The sequence below is a fragment of the Adiantum capillus-veneris genome, chromosome 23 (genome assembly GCF_014529385.1).
Source record: "Adiantum capillus-veneris isolate H3 chromosome 23, ASM1452938v2, whole genome shotgun sequence".
NCBI classification, from domain to species: domain Eukaryota; kingdom Viridiplantae; phylum Streptophyta; class Polypodiopsida; order Polypodiales; family Pteridaceae; genus Adiantum; species Adiantum capillus-veneris.
Window position 1 is genome coordinate 130,896,712 of NC_140953.1, and position 11,179 is coordinate 130,907,890.

General features: G+C 42.5%; 2 protein-coding genes across 2 annotated transcripts; one reads left to right on the forward strand and one right to left on the reverse strand.

Annotated features, from left to right (window-relative positions):
• Nucleotides 1-590: 590 nt before the first annotated feature.
• LOC147428561 (uncharacterized) lies at nucleotides 591-3,896 on the reverse strand. The gene is made up of 7 exons (XM_086497377.1): nucleotides 3,019-3,896; nucleotides 2,842-2,947; nucleotides 1,932-2,736; nucleotides 1,760-1,804; nucleotides 1,331-1,676; nucleotides 820-1,256; nucleotides 591-728 (listed from the first exon to the last, which is right to left on the reverse strand). The coding sequence occupies exons 1-7, from the start codon at nucleotides 3,647-3,649 to the stop codon at nucleotides 591-593; spliced, it is 2,508 nt and encodes an 835-aa protein (XP_086353503.1). The 5' UTR covers nucleotides 3,650-3,896.
• Nucleotides 3,897-8,773: 4,877 nt separating this feature from the next.
• On the forward strand, nucleotides 8,774-9,514 carry LOC147428562 (uncharacterized). Its single transcript, XM_086496405.1, has one exon. It carries the CDS (start codon nucleotides 8,774-8,776, stop codon nucleotides 9,512-9,514), a length of 741 nt encoding a protein of 246 aa, XP_086352531.1.
• The last annotated feature ends 1,665 nt before the right edge of the window (nucleotides 9,515-11,179 follow it).

The following is an 11,179-nucleotide window of genomic DNA, read 5'->3' on the forward strand; positions in this document are numbered from 1 at the left end:
AAGTAGACTCAATAAAACTTGACAGCAAAATGTAGAGATTATCTCGAACACAACAATATGCATATAGCCTTATGTGAACACAAAATTTCAACCAAACACCAATGCAAAACATACAACATGTCAGCTATAGTTCAATACTCCGATAAGGAAGGAGTCTAGAACAAATCCGGTGCATATAGCCTTATGTGTACACAACAATTTCAACCATATACCAATGAAAAACATTTCCAACATGTCAACTACAATTCAATACTCCGATAAGGAAGAAGGAGTCTAGAATAGATCCGATCGTCTCCTTCAAACATCAAAACATGGCGACCCATGAAGGCAGCAGCCAACCCAAACGTTCCTGTGCCTGCAAAGAGGTCGAGCACTGTGTCTTCAATGAAACTAAACAAGGATATTATGTACTTTGCCAACTTCTCGCCACGCTGAGTCCCACCTCGCCAAGGCTTTCCCTTGCGTACTGAAATATCCTCAAGGGGAACCCTGCATGATAGAGCAGCCATAAAATTACACATTGTTACCTTCATGCACATTCTTTCAAGATTAAATGTCCTATGCATAGATTCAAAGCATCAATTAGGTTCCTACACATCATATATTATGTCCTTTGCTGATTGAAAACCCTCGCCCAGGTCCATCTTTGCTAGCTGGTCCTCATGTACATCAAGAGTTGTGATTGGGGTGGATGATCTCACAAAAACCGATAGCATTAAACAAGACACCTAAAAGCACAACCACTCCAAATCATAAGAAGATATATCACTCAATACTTGGCCACAAACAACAACCCAAACCAAATGGAGGGAGACTCACATGCATGACAATGTGCCCGATTTCGGTTCCAATTGGTGGAGTGCAATGGACAATCTGTTGTTGAAACATTGCAAACCCCAATCTGGTGGCTATGCGCTCAATAGACACTCCTTCCTCCAGTGGATACAAGCAAACTAGATATCCCAAGTCAGAAAGGTAGAGGTCTGCCAGCTTGAAAGTGCTCTCAAATGTCATTGGGCCAAGCCTATTCCACCCCGGAACCTTCTTCTGGGAAAATCCTTCCACCGCTACATTAGAAGGAAAGTCAGCAATTATTAGATCAACACAGTTGTCTACTTGCTTCCCTTTAATCCTCCCTACGCTGCAGACAATAGTCAGTGCCTCAGATACACTAGAGGTCAGCTCCTCGCTCTCGATTGGGTTAGTCATTGCCTTCCACAAGTCCTCCACCTGAACATGAAAGCAAAACACAGTGCCTGCACACAACTCTTCTTTTAGGCGCCGGCACGTACTTGATAGTACCAAAGACATTTCTATCTTTTAGCCTTACCTGCTGGTTTCAATTCAGGTGGAACATAAGTGCCCTTACTGCTGGACGCTCCTAAGGTGGTTGTCCTTTCCCTTTCAGACTGCTGTTGTGCCGCCAAGTATTTATTAACTATTTCTTTGCCGAGGTTTACTGGCATTGGAGGCCTCTTGCCACTACTCCTAGATACTGCTGACCCAGTGGAGGCAAAGTGAGATATTGAGTCCTCCCCTCGCTCTTGATGTTTTGTTGTCCCCATCTGCAATTGTGTCTTGTGCAAGTCATACAACTCTAATTCCTCCTCTGGTGCCCATTGACCAAGCAAGTCCAGCCACCAAGGGCAGTGCCTTGTCTCCACCTCACTCAGATGCTACATAAATGTGCACTTGTCATGGGCCATGACAACATTATTTGCAAGAGGAGCTCATTGAATCATCAAAGAGCTATACTTACCCTACCAAGTTTCACATCTTGGTACATGTAAACCGGCTGGTCCTCCTATTTCCAAACGTACTCCATGGCAAGTATTTCTGCTATATGTTTCTCAGCATGCTCTTTTCGGAGCCATCTACAAGAGATCAAACAGATAGTAAATTGAAGAAACAACAAAAGAAAGGAGTTGCACCTGTAAAGCACCCGTGTTGTAACTGTCTTCAGGCCGAGCGGGCTGAAGATCAGGCTCATTAGAAAACTTTATTCCCCCCTCATTAGTCTTGAAAGCCTTTCGAAATAACCTCATTCTACATAGCTGTACGTATGAGTTCCAACGAGATTCAGGAGGTGGAGGCACATGATCGACTTCCCTTATCTCTTGTATGAGTATACGACCATGGTCTGCCAATTGCAACCAAAAGCAATACATATGCAGCCAATCACGAACCTTAGCTTTGTCATTTGGGAGTCCCTCCAAAGTTCTCTGGTTTGCATTGTGGTTGTCCAGCATGTGCACAATCTGAGCTTTATTAGCATCGCTAATCATTGATGATCCTATCATATTCAGTTTCTCCTCAGTGGAAATGTGGGTGGATGGCTCATGCCAAGGCAGTGACAACACAACATTCCAATACTTCTCCCCATTGCTTGGGTCTGCAATCCTTGCAAACTTTGATGTCTTACCTCGATAAAGTGTCTCCACGTTCCTTATAATCTTGTCACGGCTACCTTTGTCATCAATAAGAAGCCCCTTTGACTGCTCTTCAATTTTTTGTTCCATGTCATCCTTGAAGATTAGCCAGGTCATGATTTGAATGGGCAATGAAAACCAACTCTTCTTACCCCGACCACCTAGAATCCTCATCTCTGATTCCACCCATGCTTTGTCCTCTTCTTCCAGGTAGGACAAAAGTGTGCTCTTGTCAGACTCACCTAGCTTCCTAAGCTGGAAGAGTCTATCCCCAAATGTGGTTGGCACAAAGGCAAACTCATTTATCCTATGTCAGACAAAAATCAAAGAAAAAGAAATTTATTAATGGCAGTTCATTCACAGTAAATTTATTAATGGAAATTCATTCACAGTAAAGACCAATGGAGCTTACTTGTTTAAGCGTGACAGGGAGAAAAGTAATTCTTCATCATCTTGCTTCCTAAACTCTAGAAAATTGCATAAAACACTACAATGCTTGCTTGTTCCAGAGGATTGTGCTGAGGACAAATCAATACAAGTTTTACAATCAGCTATGCAGCAAATTAAAAATGGCTAAATATGATCTTACCCTCAGCTATGCAAGCCATCCATGCTCGATGTCTGTTGTTCCCATCCAAGATATGCAACATTCTGCCTGTAAGATAGGGACCCCACTCCTCGCTCTGATGCAATTCCTCCTCGTACCTCTGGTTCAATTCCTTCCACCCATCATCCCAGCTCTCATGCATTGCATCTATTAACAAAGTTTGTTCTCCCTCCAAATCATAGCTACTGACAGTGAAGGCCCCTTTGCTGGGAATATAGCCACCCATTTTCTTGAAGCTCCTTGACACAGTCCTCTCTGTAAGTGGGCTAATCTTCCTAACTGCCTCGGTTGGAAGCATTCTGCACAGTGGGACCATAGGGGGTGGTTGGACGTGCTTCACTTTGATCCTCTCCAAAAATGCGTGTGGCGTTGAAGTTTCCAAAATTTTTCCATAGATCTCTATCTTTTTCTTTCCTGTGGTAGCCGGGTCTAAGGTAGTGGCCTGGGTGGAGACACTCTCAGACTGACCATCATCATCCGCCTGGTCAGGCCCAGCTACACTGGCAGCTACTAATTCTTGGGCTTCTTCGGCAAATTCATCCTGATCCCCTGAGCCATTGTCAGTTCCAACAACAACACCCACAACTTGGTCTGGGTTAGGAATCGCTTCCATGACAACATCAATAGGGTCGGCATGCTTCTCTGGGGACACTTCAGCTTCGTGGTCAGGATTGCTTCCTTGGAGGGATGTGAGCTTGATCTAGTGTACTGAGCAAATCACCCCTTCTTGTGGAAGTCCTTGAGCTACCTGCTCTGCTAATAGCCTGTAAAATTTTCCTCTTTTTAACCATTGGAAGTTCGGATTCAACAACTAAGAAACATTTAGCTTTCATGCAAACTGACCTTGTCACCCATGACATCTAGTTAGTATAACACGACAACACCAAAGCTAACCACACAGTGCTTGCCAAGTCGTTCAAGACCATTGGCCCACACACACAAGTGATTGTCACAAAGTCATTGCCCCCCACACACACAAGTGCCTGTCACAAAGTCGAGGCTGACCCGTCATCACGGAAAAGGCGGCTCCACTATAAATATAGTTAAAACAAGGTGGCTTTTAGAGAACCGCGTCTCCACTATAGTTTAAACAGGGCGGCTTTTTGAGATAGGGTGAAATTTTGAGAACTGGTCCATTGTAGCCGGCCCATTCAAATTCCTACAGCTGGCAATAGATGCATTGGTACGAGCAAAAGAAAACTATGACTAAAAAACACAGATCATCAAACACTCAAAGACCCAAGCTCATTTTCATCGGCATCAAACCTCCAAGTCATCAAGGCATCAAGACAATGGAAGAAGGTCACAGGTAAAACCTAATGTCGGACAACCCTTCGCTGCTCCATGGCGCCTTTCCAAGGTGGACAGACTGCAAAAACGTCCGGGATGTCTTTGATTGTTCAAATGCGCTCAGCGCACTTGAACAATCAAAGATTATTCACTAATCACTTCTCGCAGAGATGCACGTTTTTAAGCTACCATGTCATAGTTTATAAGCTACCATACCAGGTCATAGTTTATAACATTTTATTCCTATCTAAATGCAAGCCATTGCTATCCTGCAAACCATAGCCATAGTTTGACCACAATGCTCTGATTAGCATTACCATTTTGCGAACATTGGTAAGAACTAGATACGACTGATGCAGCCTTCGATTTGCAATATCCTTTCGACACAACTGGAGTCTGGTGATCTTAATAGAGCATAGCATAAATAGATAACTTACCCTCTTTACCAGCTGATCAAGAGATCCATAACTACATTCTGCATGTGCTTAAAGTCATCTGAGATATGCAAACCTACGCTCACTCGAATTTTGTGAGGCAAGAAAAGCCATGCTACAGAGAAGTATACGAAGGCTAAGGTACACACGATGGCGCTTTGAGGTTCTGAGTCGACCTCATCAGACACACAGAACATGGGAAGTGAACTTTCAAAAACCGAGCATGCTGATTTTGCTGAGTTTTAAGGTTAGAAAATTGAGCATGAATTTCAATGCTTGTTCAAGTGCGCTGAGCGCACTTGAACAAGCAAAGAAATTCATGATGGCTGACTCACTTTGCTGCGTGGTGAAAACTCCTTGAGGGGGTTGCATGGCATGAGCAATGCCTTCTTCATCTCCACCCAATCTCCACCTGTTTTCCTACTCTGGTTGCAGCTTTGCTTCGTCAAATGATCACCTACCTTGGGCGGCCACCTGAGCTCTGCTTCGTCAAATGATGACGTGAGCTTTGACCTAATCTGTGCGCTCTGCCATGGAAGACTACAATGTCTTTGTCTTTGTCGAAGATGATGGCGATGGCATGGCAGGGCTGGTTCTGTTTTCTATGCAGTTTGTGGAGCCAAGGCAGCTAGGCGCATATTGCAAGGGAGATAGAGCCTGTCCGATAGAGAAGGAAATTCGTAGAGAAGGAAATTCGTAGAGCATGTGCAAAGGGAGGGAGGGCATCCTCTGTCCAATAGGGAAACTGGTAAAGGCATGAGTGCAAAGCAAGGCAAGGAGCAACGCCTCCTCTTGCAAGCAAATGGGACGAGGCTGGGTGAGGGATGTATTGAGAGCTCGTGGGAACACCTTGTAGGAAAAAACCCTTGGGCGGCCACGTTTCTTTACCCGTCCTCTTGAGTGACCTGTAATTCTTTTCTGCAGTTCTCCTTGACCTTGCCCTGTGATGTCACTCAGGGGATGTCATACCTTGCTTATGAGATCCTTCCTTCATAGAATGTACGTAGCCCTGTGCGACTAGCTTCCCCCTGGACAGACTAACGACCCGCCTTAATTACTTGATTACTTGATTTTACTTGATATAGCCGCCTTAATTACTTGACCCGCCTTAGTTAATAGCGGGTCCTTGGCCTGTAGTGTATTCTAAGAGGCATGTAGTGTATTTTAAGAAGCATGTAGTGAATTATGTGTATTTTTTGGAGCACTGGCCTGTTCCCTGGTTTTTCTAAAATTAATTTTTTCATTTTTATGCAAAAAATTAGATATTTGATTATAGGTGCACTGCCAAAATCTTCTTGGGAGACCTTAATGGTGCTGCAATTGAAGTCCCTTTTCTCGATGGGGTAGCAATTGTTTCTACCTCATCTATGCATTGAAATCTGGTCTCTCGAGCAAGCTCCAGTGAAATTGGAACGGTTCAATTGCAGGTATTGGCAGAGTGTGATGGGGTTCTGCAACCAGTGTCTGTTTTGCAAAGGAGACTGGGGCTTGATGATGATAGCTACTTTCTTCTCAGCTGTGATTTGTCACAATACTATATTGCAAGCTTGCATTCTACCAAAGTAGAGTCCGAGCTTGGTGCCTCCAATCTTTCCCCAATGTTAGTTGGTACACACTTGTCAATCCATGATTTATTGGATTTCTTGTTGACCTATTTCTTCTGTTTGGTGCAGTATTTTGGAGGAGGAAATTAGAGACAACACTCCTTCAAACAAACTTTTTAACAATCCGACACCGGGTAGTGCAGAGCCAATTGAAGTGGAGGATGATGATTTGTCATCTAATATATCATCCTTCGAGATTGTCAGACGGTTGAATCCAAATGACATTCTCCGTAGAGTTATAGCAAAGTGCACGCTGTTGGGGAGGGTCCGTGAGCTGCTTGCAAAAACCCCAAATAACACAATCTTTGAATTGGTGGATGGATGTCAAATGGAGGGCATGGAGCAGAAGTACGATGGTAACCTCTGGACCAAACCTCAAACTCAGACAAGGGCCCTCAATGAATTGACTCTTCGCAAAAGCATGTGTGGTGGTTCACTGAAATGTGTGAATGAGCGTTGTCCATTCTTTGCAAGGACAGGGTCAGCCAACAAGCTTCATTGGTGTGGTGAGCTTCTTAAGTCTCCCATAGTTGGTAGCTATGCTTGCGGGAGCTTTGGTAATATAGAGTGTTTCTTTTGCAAGCATACCCCTCTTTGCATTGGGACATGTCCTACCATTGCTTACTACTTTATGCCCAAAGGCACATCACATTCTCGACTTTTTATCCACTATGGGGAACACTCTCATGATGTTTGCAAAGGAATGTGCAGGAGTTCACTCAGGAATGTTCATAAGCTTGTGTCTCAGGTTGTTAGCATGGATCATAGTGCGGGGCCAAGGAGAGTACAAATGATAATTGGAAAGGAAATGGTACTTCGTGTTTTCACAGATCAGGACAAGGGACCATCAGAGTTTATGTCTGAGCAGGAGTTGAGAGAGATGTCAAGAGAAATGGACGCATTGGTGAACCTTAAGAAGTAGGTTCAACTAATTGTACTACTCTTGACAACTTGACATTATTTGTGCTAATCTATCATGGTTCTACTTGACAGGTTGAAACAAATGGTAGTGCAAAGTAGACGAGCAAATAGACCTGCAGGTGATGGGTTTGAGGCAATTCTTGAGTTGAAGAGAAAATTTCATTTTGAATTCTTTCATGGTTCTTGATTCCCACTACAAGCAAATTCAGGGGACGAGAGATGCTTTCTATTCAAAATGTCCACAACCGGTGAAGGATCAGGGGTTAGCATAGTGAAAAGGATGGACACTGTTGGTACCGGTGATCTTAGGCAATCTTGGGTCTGTTTTGATCACGTGCACAGAATTGAGAGTGGCTGGCATACCATGGGGGCGCATGTCTATGATCACTTGTAAGTATTGATTTGACCTAGCTCAGTGATGTAAATTTTGTGGCTAATTTCCATTTCACCATGTTTGTGCAGTGTTGCAGAGCTGCTTACAATTTCCACTTGTGAGTTTAGAGAGGAGGACGAGGTGGTGCAGATTATGTTCTGGGAGAACTTAGTAAGGGTCATGATAGAGCATGGTGGTAGAAAACCGCTATTTGCAGGGTTCATGGCTGATGAAGCAGGTGCAAATTGGTGTGCAGTGAGAGCTGTGTTCAATGATGGAAAGGAGATGGTTGGTCGAGAGAGATCTTGCCTTTTCCATTGGAAGGAAAGCCTCAGAATTCATACAGATCGATATATTGCATCACCCTTTAGGGCCACCCATCTAGACATGTGTGAGAGCTGGAGAAATGCATCTACTAGGTCTGATGCACTTGAGCATTTTAGGCGAATAAGGGCATGGTGGACAACAGGGAAGGCATTGGATAGCTCAATTCGGAAGCTTGAGAGTTGGCTTGGTTGGTGGCATCACAGGGCTAGTTGTTGGGGCAACTTTGTGCTTGTGGACAATGAGCCCATAGCCAATGCACTGGTGCCAAGGACTAATCTTTCAGAATCTAAGCATGGTTCATGGCTCGCTGGAGAGGGGTATAAACATAAAATTAGTATGTATGATGCATGCATCACCGACCTTGTCAATGCGTACTTTCAATGTGCAAGGCAGCTTGCTTTCTTTGAGGGGAAACTGATTGGAACGGGGCCCACTCTAGAGGTGTTGATCGATAGAGCAATATCACGACAGGCCAAAACACCATCACCGGTTGAAACTACAAAGGTAGTGGATGATGCAATTTCTGGGACTCCAATGTTTTCGCAACGAATTAACTTTAAAGGTGAAAAGAAGACCCTTCGGGTCAAGAGGTCACTGGATAAAAAGGACAACAAAGATGAAGCAAGGTGCATCCATCATCCGGAGGACAACTATGTACAGTAGACAGACAAGAAGCTATCATTCATGGAAAGGGTAAAGTAGGAGACAATGCTGAAAGCCTATTGCATGATCTTGAGGCATGTGAGGTGGAAGTGCATCCCACCATGTGGGCATTGAGGAGAGTGCCGATGGCGAGTAGGATCAAGTGTAGCAACTGGGCACCTGGAAAGAAATGTGATGCACTTGTTCGCGGGGGTGAGATAGCACTGTGCGTCTGGAGTGACTGCCAGATGGTCCAATGGAAGAAGGAGAAGTTTTGCTACTTTTGCAACACAGATGTTAGACATTGCTGGAAAATTAGTAAGGTTGTGCTACATGCTCCTAGTAGTCTTCCCACAATTTGGCCGATTGAAAAAGGGACACACATGAAGAAAGTAGAGGCAAAGAAGTTAGTGGTTGGAGGATTTGACTTTGGTTTTCCATTGACACAAATTCAGGCAGTCATTGATGCCACAACTCCACTGACAAGTGACCCAAATGTAGAGGAGAGGCAGCGCCTTCCTTACAGACCAGGTGTGTCAAAGCTTGCATATACACAAGTAACTTATGCATTGACTCGAAGAATGCATGTGGAAGATACTGTGGTGAAGAAGATTGGCATTGAAGAGGTGTTCAAACTGAAGGTGTGGAACTCAGCGGATTCAGATCCAGAGCTGATTGATGTTGTGGTTCGGAAGAATCCATCGTGCTCGTGCAAGGAATTTCAAGAACGTGTTTCTTTGAAGAAAAGATATCTTGCATGTTCACACTTATACTATGTGTTCCTGATAACTCTTGGTCAAGATGTGCACGTTAGCATGCATATTCACCAAAGCAAAATAGCTCCCAATATTGTGCATGATATGCTCACACAGGCCAAACGAACCTAAGCAGGTTGAAGGCTCAAAGGTTTTTGTGACGATTATTTATGTCCATCTCGCAAGGGTTTAAAACTAAGAATATCTTAGTTCTTCAATGTGTCTATTATTTATGTCCATCTTGCAAGGGTTTAAAATTAAGAATATCTTTGTTCTTCAATGTGTTGACCCAAAGCAATATTTTTATGAAAAAAATATAATTTTAATTCATTTTGACATCTACATAGCAACATTTTTGTGAAAAAGATATGATTTCATCTAATTTTATTTGATTTCAACTCTCTCTCTCTCTCTCTCTCTCTCTCTCTCTCTTTGACTCTCTCTCTGTGAAAGAACCTTAAGAGCCTTGCTCACTGGCTTTGTTGCAAACTTGCAAAATTGATCATTTGCTCATTTTTATGAAAAAATATAATTTCATCTCATTTTGACATCTACAGAGCAACATTTTTGTGAAAAGGTATAATTTCATCTAGTTTTATTTCATTTCAACTCTCTCTCTCTCTCTCTCTCTCTCTCTCTTTGACTCTCTCTCTCTTTGAAAAAGAACCTTAAAAGCCTTGCTCACCGGCTTTGTTGCAAACTTGCAAAATTGATCATTTGCTCATTTTTATGAAAAAATATAATTTCATCTCATTTTGACATCTACAGAGCAACATTTTTGTGAAAAGGTATAATTTCATCTAGTTTTATTTCATTTCAACTCTCTCTCTCTCTCTCTCTCTCTCTCTTTGACTCTCTCTCTTTGAAAAAGAACCTTAAAAGCCTTGCTCACCGGCTTTGTTGCAAACTTGCAAAATTGATCATTTGCTCATTTTTATGAAAAAATATAATTTCATCTCATTTTGACATCTACAGAGCAACATTTTTGTGAAACGGTATAATTTCATCTAGTTTTATTTCATTTCAACTTTAAAGTTGTGTGTGTGTGTGTGAAAGAACCTTAAGGGCTTTGCTCGCTGGCTTTGTTGCAAACTTGCAAAATTGATCATTTGCTCGCCTAGTTGTGCTCGCTTCACGGCCATCCCCAGCATTTCAAGATCTAACACATGTTCTATTTACTCTCATTGAGATGGGTTGCATTATCATACCACATCACATTTCACAACAACAAATGTCTAAATTTCTTCATGAGTATTGTATCAAGTATCTATGAATCAAATTACATCACAAATCATATCTTGACTTGTCTGATGAAATTAAGAATACTAAAAAAAGTTATTTATTACTTGTGTAGATAAAACCCCAAACAATGTAGTCCTGATTTGCAAAAAGTATATATGAAAGCAAAAAAATGACTACAAGGGGAAGACTTTGAGCTTTGCAGAGAACAGGTTGATGAAATAAAAAGGGTGATCACCACTTATCTTGCTCAACTAGAGACTCCTCATCATCCCACCTTGCCATATCTCATAGCTATATCTTACAAAATAAATAGACACTTTTAGGTGGATCAAAGGTAGAGCTTCTTATTGTTACTTTAAGGTATCTCTTCTCGTGGCATGTATCTTAAACACATGCATCCCCCTTCTAAAATAGAGATTAAAAAAACTCAACCAACAAGCTCTCCTTTGTCACAATATCCACTTGCAATCTTGGTGGATTATAGAGTTGTTCTACGATTGCATTCTTAATCTACCAAAAGAAGCATCCTTCCTTTATTCTTGGAATATAAAGAGA

Coding starts and splice junctions, on each gene's coding strand:
- LOC147428561 (XM_086497377.1), bottom strand. CDS start 3,649: ATGGAAGCGATTCCTAACCCAGACCAAGTTGTGGGTGTTGTTGTTGGA. Junction 2,948..3,018: donor GATGGCTTGCATAGCTGAGG/GTAAGATCATAT, acceptor ATTTGTCCTCAG/CACAATCCTCTGGAACAAGC. Junction 1,805..1,931: donor ACAACACGGGTGCTTTACAG/GTGCAACTCCTT, acceptor GTTTGGAAATAG/GAGGACCAGCCGGTTTACAT.
- LOC147428562 (XM_086496405.1), top strand. CDS start 8,774: ATGGCGAGTAGGATCAAGTGTAGCAACTGGGCACCTGGAAAGAAATGT.